An 18,335-nucleotide genomic window follows, 5' to 3' on the forward strand; every position below is an offset into this window, starting at 1 on the left:
AACAATAAGTATCTAAAGCTGTAAGATGGCAGCATATCAAGTTTGTTCAAGACTGTTCGAGATTATCCCATCATTATTCTACGTAGAGAAATATATTCGTAGGTTAAAGTAGAGTCTATATCTCAATGTAAGATGGCTAATTTTTGAGTTTAGTTTACGTCCTAATTTTGTGCATTTCGACACGTTAGTGAGCAAATGTTGTGTAAACTGATTGTTTTTATAAACCGACACTCCCGGTGGTGCTTCATGAGAGTCGCCAGAAAATATATGAACGCGCTATGTCATTATCCATCATTAATCGAGGTTGATTGCATACATTTAATCAAGGGATTCAGTGCTTTTTTTCAAACTACTCTTGATAGAGGAAAACTAACGTTTTAATTATATTTCAGTACGTACTTTTACGAGAGAAAATGTTATTAATTTGTTAATTAAAATATGTTGTACCATTTTGATGATTTTATTCACGATTTGATACATTATAACCTTATTATTTTTTCTGTTTCTCTTCTGTTCCTGCAGATACAATGGTTGAGAGTACCAAATGCTGTGTCCTGCAATGGGCTGATCATGCAAGGTACATTACAGAAAAATTTAGGGGGCTCTTGGAACGTCAGGCACTTGTTGATGTAACACTTGTATGTGAAGAACAAAAGCTACGTGTTCACAAACTGGTCCTAGCATCAAATAGTACATACTTTGAGGTATATTTAAAAAATATATTTACTTTCCTATAAGTGAAATTAATTATAAATTATCTTTCATTTGCATGTTAAAAATATTTACATATCTTGGTTATATCTATAGTTTTTTAAAAAATATTAACAACTTAAAGTATGTTTTTCATTAGAGTTTTATAATTATCTATTTATAATTATCTATTTCATTATTAAACGTGTATAAATTGATATTTACAAAAAATTATTTTATTACTTTGTTAAAAAATATAACAAAGCTAACTTAAAATGTTAGTTAAAATTCAGTGCTAATATATAAAAAAAAGAAAAGTTATACAGTATAAATTATATTTAATAATATTAGCAACATTAGATTTAGCTTTTTATATATTAAAACTACTTGTGACTATAAATATCTATATCCTGTTATTTTTTTAAATTGTAAAGTTTAATATACTTTAAAAATAACTGAGTAGCATATAAGTGGTAATTGTCTTATGTAATCATAAATTACAAAAATATCTAATCATAAATTTAAATTTATATTAACAGGTTATATAAAAGTAATTCTATAAAACAATGAAATTAATTCAAATATATAAATATTATTTAAGTTTGTGTAAGTTTGTTAAAATCCCATAATTTAAAATAATCATATTTTATGTATAGGTAGCTTTTTCTTTAAAATTTATTTTGTGGGTTTTGAATTTATTATATTATTATTATTATGAATTAATATTACATTAAATAAGTCTATGAAGAACACATACAATAGTGAAAACATTTCTCATATCAAATTATGATCATATATATGTATACAATTTTATAATATTGTAATATATAATATATCACATCATAATATATAACAACATATTTTGATTAAATAAAAATTTCGAATTTTATTTAGTTATTGCTTTGTGTATATACATCTATAAAATTATATACAAAAAATATATGGAATACTTATGAAAGGACAATTTTACAGGGATTATGTAATGTTCATATAAACTAAAGAAAGCCTTATATATTGGAATTTCCTTATTTATTTGCAAGCATTTGAAGAAACCATGTTTGATGGACATACTTTTTACAACTTGTGAAGAACATCTATTGAATACAAAGGTATCAAAGAGATAATTTGTATGAATTCAAAATAATGAAATAAGTATATGCTAATGTAAATAGCTTTTCAGGGATACATTTTATACCTTTCTTATGTATCAAATAGATATACATAAATAAATGTAGATATATTTCAAAATGTGCATGTACGCAATTATAAAAGTTCACATTTACATAAAATTAGAATTTTTAATTTTAGATACCAAAATTTTCTACTTGAAGATGATATTATGATTTAATACAAATGTTCCTCAATTCTTTAAAAAATATTTAACACTATTAAAAGTGTTCTTTGCACATAGCATCAAATTTTGTAACATACTATAAATATATTATAAATTTTAAAAATTCGTTTAAATACACTTAATTAAAGGTAGTGGTAGGTTAGCAAAAATCATTTATTCATTGTTATCAGAATTTATGAATACAGCACTCTTTTATCTATTAATATGTTTTGTTTGCTTCAATGTCTGATGTAACAGGAGATTCTACAACGAGATTTGGATCAGGAACCAGTTATATTTTTTAAAGATCTAAACTTTGAAATCTTAAAGGCCATGGTTGAATTTATGTATTGCGGAGAAACTACAATTCCTTATCAATTGTTATCACCTTTATTAACTGCCACAAAAACTTTTAAGGTTAGTATTACAAATATTAACAAAAATTATTATAAACATAAGTTGCTTCCAAAAGATATTCCAAATAAAATTACAAAAGAATTCTAAATAATTATGTTTATAATATTTTCAAAAATCTTTTATTATTTTTGTTATCTAAGATGATAAAATATTTTGTGATCTATCATAGAACTTATGTTTATGTTTGATATCTTCTTTTCTCTTTTCGATCTTGTGTTATTTATATTTTATAATGCACATTCTTTTTATTGATCCTCTAAAAATTCGCCACAAATTCACTATTAACTGCTTGAAATTTGAATATTTCATATACAAAGTGAGACAGTAGCTGCAAATATTTTCAAATTTTATTTTAGTATATATAGTATAGCATTGCATGTAATTTCATAATTACTTGTAAGTGTAAACTCACTAAGTAGATTAAACATAAGAAGCTTTATGATACAAATATCGATTGTGTAAAAAAGATGTACATTGGAATGAAATGTTTTATATTTTATTATTATTGAACTATTATGTATGTACTTCTCATCATTTTTTGAAAAATGTAGGAAATCAATCATAAAATTATCCTGTAAGATATGAAAATCATCATAAATTATCCAAACAAGAAAAAATTAGAAAAAATACACATAAATATACTAATAATTTTTTATGTATATATAGGTTAAAGAGTTGACAACTGTGGTTGATGCCATGATGAATTCCAATGTAGGAAATTTTGAAATTAATACAAATATGGACAAAAAAGTTACTGAATCAGAGATTATAAACAGTACATGTAATAATACAGATCATATAGATGTACAGTGTGATGAACTTGTTAACGATGAGTGCTTTGTACTTTGTAATGAGAGCAACAGTGATGTGAATTCAAGTGAAAACCAATCTTTAGAAGGTAATACAACCAGTGATCCTCCTGAACAAGAATTAGAGCATATGTTATATGAGGATTCACAAGATTTTGAAACTAATGCAGAACAAACTAATACATTATTTTCGGTAGGAAATTCTACAAAATTAATAGAAACTGAGAATTCAATTGTATTAACAAATGATAAAATGAAAGAAGTATCAAATAGATACTTGGAAAATAGAATGATAAATAGTGATACATTGTGTACAAATAATGAATTAAAACCTTTATTATATGAACAATGCTGTGATTTTTCAGATATTGATGAGTGTGAAGAAAGTTCTATGTCATTGTCACAATCTTGCCTTCAACAAATTGAAGAAGACTTTGCACAATATAAGTTTGAAGGTACTGATGTTCCTAGTAAAGTAGGAAAATGTGTCAAAGTTTACACTCATAAGAGACGAAAATCTATAGATGACATAAAAAACAAGCTAACAGATGTGAACAGTATAATTCAAAATCCACCATCTACTGATTGTATAGATTTATTGGATGAGCCGTCCACTAACGATATACCAGTTACACTTTTAACCTCATTAGACATGGAAAGTGCTGAGTATATTATAAGTTTGAGTACTGAAAATATCCACTCTGTAGTAGGAACTACCTTGACTGAACAGCATACATTAAATACATGTAAGAAAATAGAACAAATTATTGAATATAATACCCAACAAGATAGTTTAAATAAAATAGAATTAGATACTGAAAACAGTGAAGCTTCTAATTATACAAAACCAATACTAAGGAGAAGCTTGCGATTAAACCAACAAGAAATGGAAGAAACTATAAATAATAATGAAGCTGTTAAAGATCTTCAAGAAAAGGAAAAACACTTTAAAAAATCAAATTTCTCAAATAGAGCAGAATTATGTATTAAAAAAAAACGTAAAATAAAGGTCACAGATCGTAAAGTTCCAGAACAAGCTATTCACAATGTAATGCAGCCCATTAGGAAGACATTTAACAATTCTCGTAGGAATGCTGAAAAACTAATTGTCAGAAAGAATAATAAAAGTACATTGTCTAACAAAGAAAAAGATGAGCAAACAGTTAAAATAACAAATAAATTAAAATGTGACATATCAGAAGCAACAGAAATTGATTCCATTTTTACACTACCCAAATTAAATACAATAGAACATATAAATCGTGCACTGTGGGGAGATATGTCAGATTTTCCAGAAGACTATGAAAATAAGGTGAATTTAATGGAATGTACTCCTAATACAGAAATTCCGTTTGCTGTTGGTTTATTACCTTTACGTACTGCTCTGGAAAAAATGCAAGCAACACCAGATTATCAACCTCGCAAAACTCGTTCATCAGTAGCACCAATAAGGCAAGATATTGATAATCTCAAGAGGAAGAATTGTACTCATTTAGGTAAAGTTACAGATTCTAAAAAACAAAATACTTGCATTAATCCTCCGAAAGAAAATGCAAAAGCAGTTTGTCATATTCGGATTAGAACAGCACCGTCGCAGTACGTACGAAATCGTAAAAAGTATCTTTCAACAGATGTAAATACACTGGAACCTCCGACTATTATCAATAAACATTAATAGCTATTAATGTTTATCAAGAAATACATAAAGATAGTAATAAAATTATATCCTTAAATATGAATATCAATGAAAATAAGAGAACGCGTAATTCTATGCATGTAATTTTGTATTTTGAGAACATATTTTTAATATAAAACTTCTTGTATATATATAAAACATAGATACCGAAAAAGAATATGCGACGAACTATGTGAAGTATGTAAACTATATAGTTCCTTGATTTCAACAAGAATTCAAGATATATTTTTTTTATTGTCTGGCCATATATTTTTTAATTTATATTAAATGCTACTATACGTGTTAAATAATACTGTGAGGGCAAATTCAAGTTTTTTTCCTTAATTGAGGAGAGAGATATTAATATAAAATAGTTATAAAATAATATTTTTGTTTATTACATTTTTATAAAACTTCCTTGTGTATTTTTTAAATAATGTTCAAGATAAGATTATTAATTAATGTGTGTTCTATTTAATCAACGATATGAAATAAACCTTTTTATTTGTAAATGTATGAAACGGAACTGCATGTTATACATTTGGTGCATGTATGGGGCTACACATACACATAAAATATATTATGTATATACATGCAATGATATATTTTGTTTTTCAGACAATGCCCATGTTGTTTCATGATGTATTTGAATATTTAAAGATCTTAGTTTATTATTTTTAAGTAAAACTATAATTTACACAATTTCTTTTTTTCTTTGAGTGTGTGAAAAATGTATACATATCATTTATATTAACGTGTATATCTTATAAATAGGATCTGTTATGGACATTTTTAAGAAATCTTATGTATTTTATATCATTTATTGCTAATCTTATTCATTACTACCATATTTTGTAATCCTCTATAACTAGAATTTTGTTTCCTCTTGAAAACAAAAAAGCAGAATTGTGTTTTATTATCATTTTATATTTCGTAAATTTTGAAATTTAATCATTAAATTTTGAATAAATCATTTAGCACCTGTATGATGACATACTAACAAACTACAAATCCACAACAGTAAACAAGCAAAATAAGATTTAATGAAAAAAAATATAGATACATGAGTATATAATTTTCATATCATATGTTATAGAGGGTTAATATCTTTGTTTAATGATATACTTTATGATACTTTAGTTCTATGTAATAAGTAAATGAAATCATAATAACCCAATATAATAATTTGTACTGTAAAAGTAGTAACTATAAAGCTTCAAAATTATAAAATGTATAATAATCATATTATGTATGTACTTTATAATTGTTTATATTTTTTAAATAGCAATTGTATCTAAACAAAATTATTTGTATTTATACAACATTTACAGTATTTTGAGATGTTAGCAGTTGCTGTACAATGTAACATAAATGGATTGTTTATTGCAATAATATACAGATATTTTTTACGTAAATTTATGTATACATATACAATGATACAGAAATATATATATATTTTTTTCGTAATAAACATTTTTGATGTACACATCTTTGCAATTTTTACTAATATTTCAATTACATTTTTTTATACAAAATTTATATCTCTACGGATAAGACAATTTTACGAAACTCTAACGGAATATTATATGGAATTGCGTACTTAGTTATGTCCTTGTGTTCCATATCCTTGTTATTAAACATTTTTATTACTTCATAGATTACATTCAATATCATATATTGCCAGAATAATCATAATAAGGGACTGTGTAATCCGTACGGAAACATATAATATACATATGTATTCAATATGCTCTTGACACTGCGCAGAGGACGAAAACGGACTAAAGAAAGAGAGCCATGTTTATTTATAACTAGTAATTTGATTGGCCGTGCAATGTACACTATGATACATGTACAATCGATATAAGTAAAGTATAATTGTTGTTATCTTAGTTCTCTAATTTCCGATGTACCAAAAGAAGTCAATAAAGTAAGAGCAGAAATAAAAAGCAATATAATGCACTATCAAAATATATCGATAAAATACGAGTAATCAAAAAAATTAAAATGCTTAATTAACATCCATGAAGACCATCTTTTATATAAACAATTTTGTTAATAATATTATTTAACTTCCAATAAATACAATCAGGCTAATACAAATAATTTATATATAACTAATATACAATCTGTATTCTACACAATCAATGAAGGATTAGAAATATTTTCTGTATTATAGAATCACCATATATAGGATATGTTTTCATATGTTTTTGAATAAAAGCAGATAAACAATGGGAATATTTTATAAAACTTTATAAAATAATATAATACTTTATAATTATTTTATGATAATTAATTAATTTATGAATTAGTTGGAACACACATCAGTTAAATCTATAATCATGCATATACATACATAAATATAAGCGTATAATATACGAAACCTATCCACACATGTGATAAAACACACGAGACTTTAACACTATTATTTTAATATTAAACTTTAATATAATTTTTTCATACGTAAATATAAGGTAAATGATAATTCAAAAAAATAGTATTAATTGAAATAAATAACTACTTGAACTATTTTAAAAAAATTTTCAACAAAACTTTTGTCTCCTTTGATAAATATTAGCATCACTAAAGTTGTAAGACGCATTAAACTTACATGAATTTTGTTTGTACATAACGTGTGGTGGTCGATGAAACAGGTAGTTTCGAAATTATTATCGAACTCGCCTGCTTATCACGAAATTTTATAACGAGAGGCTGTATCGACGGGAAAGACATTACGTGGCATCGTATAACGCGTTTATTCTAGTCTTGTAATTCAGTTGTGCACACGGTGAAAGGTGCACGTTGAGATCTAACCAAGCAAGTAGGTAGGTACATGCTCAATGTTTAGTGCTACAAAGAAGACAAATTCTACGAGGCCGACGCAGCGCAGCTACAGTGCAATCAATGAGCGCATATTGATCTCAACCCTTCACGGATTCTACACCTGCAGGGGCGGATCACTTGAGCATCAAACATAGATATCACGACTTGATTAAAAATATTATATCGAGACATACTATATCATAAACAAACTCCTTGTTCTGTCATGAAGTTATATGTTTATTATCTTTAATCAGTATTTAATTGTCCGTATTGCATTTTAAAATAACTATGTTGTACGATTAATTTATAATGAAAATTATACTATTAAAAATATCTAACGACTCTTAATAGTAATAAATTTTAAAAAGTCATATTTATATAATGTCTACATATTTAAATGATATAGTATTAATGATATCGATATTACAAAAAATTATAAAAAAAATATAATAAACAAAAATATAAAAATTGTATGCAATATATGAAATTCTAAATTTATATTTCCTTGACAATACAAATTTCATATATAAATTATATGTATATTAAATCAAACCTTTTAATAATATTATAGACTGTAATCACAATTGTTATTATTAATTTGCCGTGTGTGTGTATATTCTACAAAAAATTAATATGTAATAAAAATAATAAATAGCAATAAATTGAATATTAAATAAGAGAAAGTATGAAACATATTTCAAATTGTTTCGTCTTATCGATATATGAATTTCGATGTCAAGTTCGATATCTCGCATATGCAATTGTTTAATATCAGTTAATATTAATGGATACTAGAACAAAGAGCATCGGTTCATTCCAACGCCAAATAGTCAGTTGCTCATAGAATTACGTCGGATTTTCTTAGGTGACGTTACGTAAAATAAAGTAAGCATAAGGAATCTCTTAGTCTAACACGAGCGCCGGAAGCTTCAAAATGATTGCGGTAACGGGTGCAAACTACCAAATTCTTCCATCATTAATAAAAAAGAGACAATTTGTGTATTAGCCCTGAAATTGAGTATCTGGATTAATTAATAAAGCAACGAACGTTTAAATAGAAAAACGTTGGAGAGTTGTATGAATGAAAATTCTCTCGGTCTAATTAGATATATAAAGGAAATGAATTTAGCCGCGCTAAAGTGAAGTTGCGTAAAAGGCCGCGAGATGTCAGGTCGATCGGTACCGTGAACGAACAAAAGAACGGGATTGGTCGCTTCGAAAGTAGTGCCAGACATGTGTTTCGTTTCCCGCCTCGTGGGTTGTTATTGTGTGGGGGCCCCGCCAGTCCGGTGAGTCGAGTGTAGCGAGCATAGGGCCTAGGCCAGAATCGAACTGCCGTTGGGTTGGCTCCTCGGTACGGTGGTGGCTCTGTCCGACTAGTGACCGACCGTGGTCCGTCCGTCATATTCCCGGTTTGAAAGCAAGGTTGCGACGAGTTGTTGCGACGCAGGAAGGTGTAGTGATCTGTGTACGGAGTTAGAAACGGGTTTACCGGCCATGGAGAAACGAATAGAGCTCGAAAAACGGGGAAGGAACCCCGGTGAAGTAAGCCGAACCCCACTTTATTTTATTGTACTGCTTTGCTCGACACGAGAACGATACAGCGGGTTGTTGCGTGCTTGGTGTTCTATCGTGTACAGGTCTGAGAGCGGGTGCAGAGAGAGAATTGTGTTCCCTCGCGCGACACCGACACCACGCACTCGCTCTGCGGCACGCCACTGGCTTCTCGAAGACGCACGAGAACTCGGATTTCTTGACGGTGACCGCGTGGCTTCGACGATTTATCGGGCAAGAAGACGTGTTCTCGATGCCGACACGAGATGCTACGATTACCACAAGAGTAACAGGCATGGCGTGGTTCGCTTAAACGGCCTGTCTCCTTCATTTTTCATTACTTCGTCTCTCGACATGACGCGTTTTCTCCTATTGCTTCCCTCTCTTCGTCCCGATATTTTATTTCGAGTTCGTACTCTGTTATCGCGTGTGTCTTTTTACCAGATTCTCGGAAAATTTGAAGAAACTGATACAGATAGGAAAGATTCCGAGTTGCCAGTTGTATCGTATAAGCTGGAAAATTGAGAAACTCGAAAGCTGATTGGTTCTCTGAATTCAACGAATAGTTGATCAACCAATCGTTTATCAAATTTTCTCAAGTTTTTCTAGCGTACGGAGCTTTCTATTGAATTACGAAGTGTCCCTTATCGCGCCGCAGATGTTATTACGTTCATAGAGAAAGCACTATACAACCCGCAGCTAAATACATTTGAACTTGAATTATTTTATTTACTATAAAACCTATAGTATTATATATACTACATCTTGCTGATTTGTGATGTAATACATCGTAGAATTAGCGTCGTTGGCATAGAAAGTAAAACATGTTTAATCAATGGAGATATTGCTCTTTGCAATGGCTGATTTTTTGTGCTTATTTCGATCAATTTGAGGAAGTTGAACGAAAAATATTTACGCAAATATTAAGCAACTAAACGGGTAGTAACTCCATTGTTATTTTCATAACATAGTTTGCCTCGGTTATAGGACCAATAATTAATTAATTTTTAAAAACGTATTCAATAATTTCGTAATTAATCAGTTCTATATTTCTGAAATTTTTCTTCTAGAGAACAAGTATTCGAATTAAAAAATTTCTAGCATACCTTTCTATTATTAATTTCAAAGAGAAATTAATTTTTTGTATTTAGGTTCCAATGTTGTATAAACACGCGTTTCTCAATTAGAACGTTAAAATAAATCCGATAAAATATTTTCTAGACGACTTTTCGTGTAATAATTTTTCTATAACAAATTTATCTTAAAAATATTTTGGAAAATGTGTGAAAGTAACGTTGTTTTTTTTAGAAAGTTCCTCTATCAATATAGTACTGTATTATTTGTACGTTTCCATAATCGATAAATTTCTTTGAGAGAATCAAGTAATTTCAAACATAATCGTTTCTTATTTAAAATGCCATGTTATACGCAAGTCGAGTGATCAAATTATAGCGTGGCGTGGCTGTCTCTAGGAGCCTCTCTTTTTAAACTACCGTGCATCGTACGTGTGTTCCTATTAACAGAGGCAACCACGTCGTAGCAGATCGTTTATACGGCATTTTAGAAAATTGTTTGTTTCAAATATATTACAATATCATTAGCAATGTGCTTCTTCGTTGATCTTATGTACAACGCAATAGTGAAGTACAAAAAGGCTTTGACAAGATGGTGCCCCTTTCGAACGAATTTCGAAACATATGCAACCTCATATGCATCTGCTGACAAGTTATGGGTGCTTACACATAAAGTATTATGTCAGAACTTAACAGTCCTTTGACCGCGATTTTCGGTATTCCAAGAACGTTAAATCCACCAAGGTCAAATGGAAACTTGAACTTGAAAGAATTTACCAGACAATAAGAACCGAAGATTGTATTTTGCATCGTAATTCATTTCTTCGTTACAGATACTACGTATATCAGTTGATTTGTTTCTTTCGTGACAAAATTGGAATTGTAGTTAATATATGAGTCGAAAACCGAATATAATTAATGTAAAATGTGACACTATTTATAAACTACCGTGTAAAACTCAAAAGGTATATCTATTACATGAAATCTGGCTTGAAAAAGCAATAAATCGTGAATCGTATTTTACACTACAATTCTCTTAACAATAAATATTCTTTTACATCGCCTTTAATATAGGTTTAGATATACATATAAACGTAATTTGAATTGTTAAATTAACATTGTGACATTTTTTTTTTAATCCGTGCCATATTTTACACGGTCTACATATTTTTTCACAAGTGGTAAAAGTATATTATGTAAATCAATTATCAGCGGGAAGAGTTGTGCGTGCCATGAGGTGCTGCCATGAGATGCGCGTGCGAGTGAACGTCGCCATTGTCTTCCGGTGCGCGCGAGTGTATTCTTATTGACAATTAGATTTGTCTACATTTTGTAAGATAGCATATGTTCTAAGATTATTTCCAGCCATTAAAATGTATACGAACGATGCTGAACCGATCATAAGGTTTCTTATGTATCTAATCTCCGATAATGTCTTATGGCGTATTACTGATCACTGTGCAGCCATCTTGGACGAGTCCACTCTGTCACCAACTGACACGCGTACGTTCTCGAGCAGTAAAAAAATCAAAATAACTATTTTTCACATCTTTACCTTGCATTACGAATTTCATTACAACAATTGAGCAACACTCGACACCATTATCTAGATTTCTCGATACATTAGAGTATAATACATATGCGTGGGCGTTTGCATCACGTTAACCACCGGCGTTGCGATGCAGTTTATTCAACAGTGCCGTAGCTACTATTTTATGAGCTGTTCCATAAAAAGCAACGCGATTTCATATATCATGTTTCATTAATATCAAGTGAAATTTCTTAATATCGTTCTTAATCTTTTTCAAAAACAGTTTTTCCGTTTAATTTAAATATTGATATTAACAATAGTAAATATATTTCTTATTAATAATCGATTTAAATATATTAGGAAACTGCAAATTATTATCAACGATACGAAAATATAAGATTTTATTTTAATTTTTAAAAGTTTCATTATATAGAAATTTCTTTTCTTTATACTATTTTAAGAATTTTGCATTTCAAATTATCATTTTAACGTACATATCAAACAATCTGTTAACTATTTTCTATGAAATAAGAACATATGTCTTTTTTAAATTAATTTAATCTCAAAATTTCATCAAATATTTCCTTCTATCCATCTCTTAGTTAACTTGTAGCTGTCATTGATCCGCTCCTATAAGCCACGACAACTTCTCGTAAACGCTTCCACTACGATCAGTGCAACGCACGGCGCAGCCAATCAGCCGGCCGGTCGGAATGTCGGGCAGTGAATCTAAGATAAGGACATGCGACGAGGCTTCGCGTGAAAGCGGTTTGTCGTCACTAAAATTTGCTACGCAGCGATATATTCGGCTTTATTCAGAATTTTATTCGAATTTTATGAAGTAGCGATTAACAATTTTTTTTTTTCATTTACTATGTAAAATTGTTTCAGACGATTATATTATAGTAAATAGAATATAGAGTAATTATATTTTTAATATGCAATTTCAAATTTTAGATAAAACGAATTGTATCGAAATTCATTTCAATTTGCGATAAGAAATGAATTTCGATAACATTAGAACTTGAAACTACTCGGATTCGCTTGTCGCGTGCCGCAGTCAGTACTTATCGCTTGCCGGCTTTTCTGATGCCGCTAAACAAGACGCGTCGTGCACTCTACTACCATCACCCCTGTATCCCGAGCGCCCCCTCACACTTCCCCTCCCTGTTTCTCCTGTCTCCTTTCTATCTCCCCTCTCTCTTCACCTTTCTCTTTCTCCGATCAATAAAATAGCCCATCTCCCGCGAAAGCTTATCGTTCGTTTGAATTTTAGCGACTATTACCTTTTTCATATACCACCAACTTTTCGTATTCACGCCTTCACTATATACTGAGCTTACAAATGTAATTAAGAATGCAATAGTCTCGTCGTTTATACGGACAGTTTCTGTAACCAAAGCTGTTCCTTAATCTTTGATATTCATTATCTCACTAATCTTTGTACAATTTATTAAATTTTAAGTGGTTAATGCAGAAACTACATACATAGAAATTTATTATTTCTAATTAGGAAATTTTTATTTATTTTTGGCTTTTATCATTTGTATATAAAGTTACGTTTATTGTAAAATATCGTTATACACATTTATTTTCAATAAACGGAGACATATGGTATCTGTGGTACAATTATGAATAGAATATGATATACTATTTTTGTAATATTTGTAATTTACCTGCTCTTGTACTTTAGTACGATACTTATAAAAATGTTATTATTTTTTCAGATCAAAGAACTTGTTCTTGACAATTGTCGGAGCACGCATATAGTAGGTCTGACAGATGAATTTGTTGCATTAGAATCACTAAGCCTCATCAATGTGGGTCTTACCAGTCTAAAAGGCTTTCCAAAGTTGTCAAGTCTTAAAAAGGTAAGCAAAAAGCATATCTATTATTGTTATCTTAAATGTAATCTACAAAGTATTTATTTCTTGCAAACTTTTAAGAATAACATATAGTGGCACATTTTATATCTTAAATAAAATGTAATGTTGAATATAAAAGATGAATTGAAATCAATACAAATTACTATTATTTTTTATAGCTGGAACTTAGTGACAACAGAATTTCTGGAGGTTTAAATCTTCTTCAGTCAAGTCCCAAGTTAACTCATCTCAATCTTAGTGGAAACAAGATCAAAGATCTCGATACACTTCAACCTTTAGTAAGTTTCGATTTCTTTTTTCGCGTAGAATTACCTCCTTTCCGCTTGTACCACCAGTTACCAACCACCCTGTACATATATATATGTCGGAGAAGAGTCAGGAACAGGGTGGTGGGCGTTTGACAGACCTCCCTTGGAGTTGGCCAGCGTTGTGTTATAACGAAGATACGGCCTGATACTACGAGTACGAACACTACCGATCCGACAATCAACAGCGGCGATTAGGCACTAGCGACACTAGTGATGATGGTCTTAGGTTCGATAACGAGTCCACGGTCAACGGGAGGATAGGTATACTTGCTCTAACTCAAACGTGTACTACTCCCTTCGCCGATGAGATCTCGAGAAAGAATGAATTTTCGTCCCAATGACGCTACCGAGGCCAACTATGGTGGGGTGTCTAAGTACACAAGATCCTCGGATCGACGTCGCTGTCGATTGGTCGATTTGAGACAAAAGCTGCCTGTCCGTTTGCACAGATCTTAATTGCCGAAAAACCCAGGTTTTATAGCGGGTCCTCGGGCTAACCAGACTTGTGCTGTGTACGTGCCTCAACATCAGGTATTCATTGTCCGAAGGAACCGTTGGCATGTTTTACTGTCGGGTACCTCTATGGATATTTCCTTTAATGAGGATCATAACATCACTCTGCACCTTTGTTAGAGCGCCCTTCCCATTGACCGCGGCTACGTTTGGCGACTGATGGTCGCCTTGAGCCCAAGTTCATTATCACAAATCGCAAACAAGTACAATTAGGCAGAATGATGGCAAATTGTTTAATTACAACTGTAAACTTTAATTACAATTTTACGGATTTTCCCAGAGTTCCAGGGGAAGGTCTGGTGCCCTTCCATCTCTGACATATATATATATATATGCTTTTTGTAAGTATCAATAGATATATTAAAAATTGTTTTTCTTTGCAGAAGGAGTTTAAAAATTTAAAAAATTTGGATCTCTTTAATAATGAAGTGACAAATTTGGACAATTATAGAGAGAAAGTTTTTAGCCTTATTCCCAGCCTTCGATGTCTTGATGGGTATGTAATGCTAAAGAATTGTTTCATTTGTCTGGTTTGTTTTTTGCTAATGCATTAAAAGATAAAATTAAAAATATTATGTTATATAGATTTGATACAGACGATTGTGAAGTAGATGATAGTGAAGGAGAGGATGATGAAGTAAATGGGAATGAAGATGGAGATGGAGATGCTAATGAAGAAGATAGTGAGGAAGGTTAGTTAAAAGATGAAAATTAGGTTAAACATTTATTAAAATAACAAAACAAAACAAAGTGAAGAAAGAGATTTATGTTTTAATTACAAATATTTAACTTTCTAGTTTCAGATGAAGAAGAATTTGTCTTTGAGGAGGGTGATGTAGGATTAGAAGCTGTATACAAGGACGGTCTTGAAGTAAGTTATTCATGTTTCAAACTTTAGACTTTTTACTGTATACAAAATGTAATAATTTCGTTATAAATTACATTTTAATTTAAAGATACTTTAAAGATGATTATTAATGTTGTGGCTTTTTATATCTTTTGATTAATGGATGCATTTATTTGATCGTTATAATATAGGATGAAAGTGATGAAGACGACTTTCTCTGTGACGAAGAAGAAGAAGAAGAAGATGATGACAATGAAGATGATGAACAGGATGAAGAAGAAGGTAAATAAGTTTTTTGATTCAGATAGATCCATTGGTTTTATTGTTGTTACTGAAATATTAATCTACTATCTTAAATATTTTATTATAACTGTCATCTATCTATAACTTATCTATAACTGTCATATAAAATACCTTAAAATGAACTATATTATTCTGTCTCAAGTAGTCTTTCTTGTTATTTAAAAAGGAAATAATTTTCGTAGAGTATAATGCCATAAATTTTATTACTTTTTTATCGCGTTATATAGAGTCATCTCCTGCTCGAGGTAAGAAGAGAAAACATGAAGATGTGGGAGACTCAGGAAACTAGAATTACAAAGAGCAGGCTTCTGATTCTGTTGAATGAGTGTAAAATTCATATAAATAATAACAATAATTGAGCCGCCGAGTGAACATCTGGGAATCAAACTAATTGACCGACCAATGACAGACTACAGTTAGTGGTGTGAATTTATCAGTAAATCATTGACTGACGAATTGTCTGTGGAACAACAAACGATTACCATTATGGAGAAGAGGAATGTGAATGAAAATGAAAGGGGGATAATGATGGGATAAAATAGGACTGCATTCCAGCTGGGCACAGCGCGTTTTAGTTATACTAACGATATTTTATATAGAGTATATAGTTAGAGTATTAGTGGTGTTGCATAGTGGGTGAAAGATCACATATTGAATGACTTGAAAAAGGCAACAATGGAGTTTTACACTTGAAGGAGCGTATTTGTCTGTTAGCTCCAGTCGGCCAAAGGCTGGTCACGCTGGAATGCAGTCATCGTTAATCAGTACTAAGGTTACATAAGTTACATTTTAAATACATTATTATTGTACCATGAATAAGTATAGAGTAAATGAGGAACAACTTTTGTACAGGTTTACACCATACATTGAGGTGCATTATGCCTCTGTGATTTTTGGGACAGAAAATAAAGAGATAAATATATGTTGCTCATACATTGAGCTTATATCTATGAAAGACGTAAGGTAGGAATTTACATCATAAGAATAAGGAAGTAAAGAAAAAAAAGTATGTACATTTCGTTTATTAGAATAATAATAGTGTTTGAAATGTATAATTGGTATGAACAAAAACAAATCAGTTTAGCACATAAATGGTATTTTAGTATTTTCTGTGTTTCATTGTTTTGATATAAGTTAAATAGTTTTGATATTTTTCAAGATATCTTGAAAGGACTGTGAAGTAATATAAGAACACAATTGATATTGTGGTATTCTTGTAATTTTTAGTAAATTTTAAGTTCCAGGTGTTTATATATAATGGCATTAAGCTGCACATAACATGGCTGTTAAGATTATTGTTATTTACTTTTGGGCATTCCATGTGCTACGTGTTATGCTCTAATATGAGAAATTCATTTGATTAATGACATCATTGTAATATCTTCCCGTTTACAGTTGCAAGCATTCAGTTGCAATGATTAAATGTTTTTTTACATCAGAAAATCTGTAGAATTTTTTATTATTACGATTAAATTACTTAATGGATGTGTATTGTTTATATGTAACAACAAGTCACTAAATATTGGAATATGATATTAAACATAAAGAAAAGAATCAAAATTACTGTAAATCAATAATAACCTTTAATTTCTGTCTCTGAAGTTACCATAGCGCTGACACATCTCGTGATGATTAAAGTGCGAAGTTAATGGGTAATGATTATTAATATTATTATTAATATTAAATTACAATTATGATTTTTAAAAAGTAACAAATATTTACACTTGCGCTTTCGCACTTTTGAATTGTATTTAAAAAAAAGTCAGAAACGCAAAATTTAGATTAGAGTGGAAAGATAAAGTATCGAGAAATAGGCGTAAAAGTGAAAGATGGATTAGACGATGTAGTTAATGGTGAGACTGTAGCAAGTGGATTACTGGACGGACTACCAATTAACTACGTGATCGTGAGTATGGATGGGAGTGAAATAGCGAGTGAGAGTGCAAGAGAAGATCGGTTTTATAAGAAAAAAATTATGGTAGAGTCGAGGATCTGGCGCCTCTTTGTCGCCAGTTTGGTTATGGCCTTATCCAATTTTTCCAAGACTAAAGCAAATTTATATTAGGTACAATGAGTATATGACATGTACAGGTCCAAATCTGTAAATTTCCAATCTGCAATTTGTAATTGCGGCTCGCGCGGATGTATTAAAAGTTAAATTATAAATAATTAAAAAGTTAAATTATAAATAATTAAACATCCCGCGCGTCCCGCGACACATACACTTTTGTCAATTGCAATTTTGGATAGACCATTTACGTAAGGGAATCTATCACCTTCTATTATCAGATTTATTACATCTCTGTATTGTCTGTCTGTTCCGTTGTTAAAGTGGATCTTTATCATAACGTTTGTTTATTTCGAGCAATCCTCATCACAAAATAAGAAAAAATAATTTATTAATAAAATCATTTACAAATCAAGGATGATGTGTGATAAATATTATTAATATGTTTTCCACTCTCTACATAATCCATATTTATATATATAAAATATTAAGAATTTTATTTTTTCTTTTATTTTCCTCTGTAATTCATGTAATATGTATATGGCATCTATATATATACATA

At 30.2% G+C, this 18,335-nt stretch overlaps 2 protein-coding genes across 7 annotated transcripts; both read left to right on the top strand.

Moving 5' to 3' along the window:
- Window positions 1-77: 77 nt before the first annotated feature.
- Window positions 78-6,714, top strand: LOC117164209 (uncharacterized). Of its 5 annotated transcripts, none has more exons than XM_076618634.1 (6): window positions 78-391; window positions 523-704; window positions 1,731-1,799; window positions 2,282-2,440; window positions 3,107-3,338; window positions 3,447-6,714. In XM_076618634.1, exons 2-6 carry the CDS (start codon window positions 528-530, stop codon window positions 4,922-4,924), a joined length of 2,115 nt encoding a protein of 704 aa, XP_076474749.1. In that variant the 5' UTR covers window positions 78-391; window positions 523-527; the 3' UTR covers window positions 4,925-6,714. The 5 variants fall into 5 exon arrangements, with proteins under 5 accessions (XP_076474749.1, XP_076474748.1, XP_033203011.2 ...); XM_076618635.1 differs by having other exon boundaries at window positions 83-391; window positions 3,615-6,714; XM_076618633.1 differs by having other exon boundaries at window positions 3,107-6,714.
- A 2,303-nt stretch (window positions 6,715-9,017) lies between these two features.
- Window positions 9,018-18,189, top strand: Mapmodulin (acidic leucine-rich nuclear phosphoprotein 32 mapmodulin). 2 transcript variants are annotated; one of them, XM_033340094.2, is made up of 8 exons: window positions 9,018-9,295; window positions 13,636-13,779; window positions 13,953-14,072; window positions 14,999-15,111; window positions 15,201-15,307; window positions 15,413-15,486; window positions 15,654-15,744; window positions 15,993-18,189. In XM_033340094.2, exons 1-8 carry the CDS (start codon window positions 9,248-9,250, stop codon window positions 16,052-16,054), a joined length of 759 nt encoding a protein of 252 aa, XP_033195985.1. In that variant the 5' UTR covers window positions 9,018-9,247; the 3' UTR covers window positions 16,055-18,189. The 2 variants fall into 2 exon arrangements, with proteins under 2 accessions (XP_033195985.1, XP_033195984.1); XM_033340093.2 differs by lacking the exon at window positions 9,018-9,295 and adding an exon at window positions 11,544-11,880.
- Window positions 18,190-18,335: the final 146 nt, after the last annotated feature.

Source organism: Bombus vancouverensis, chromosome 5 (genome assembly GCF_051014615.1).
Source record: "Bombus vancouverensis nearcticus chromosome 5, iyBomVanc1_principal, whole genome shotgun sequence".
NCBI lineage: Eukaryota > Metazoa > Arthropoda > Insecta > Hymenoptera > Apidae > Bombus > Bombus vancouverensis.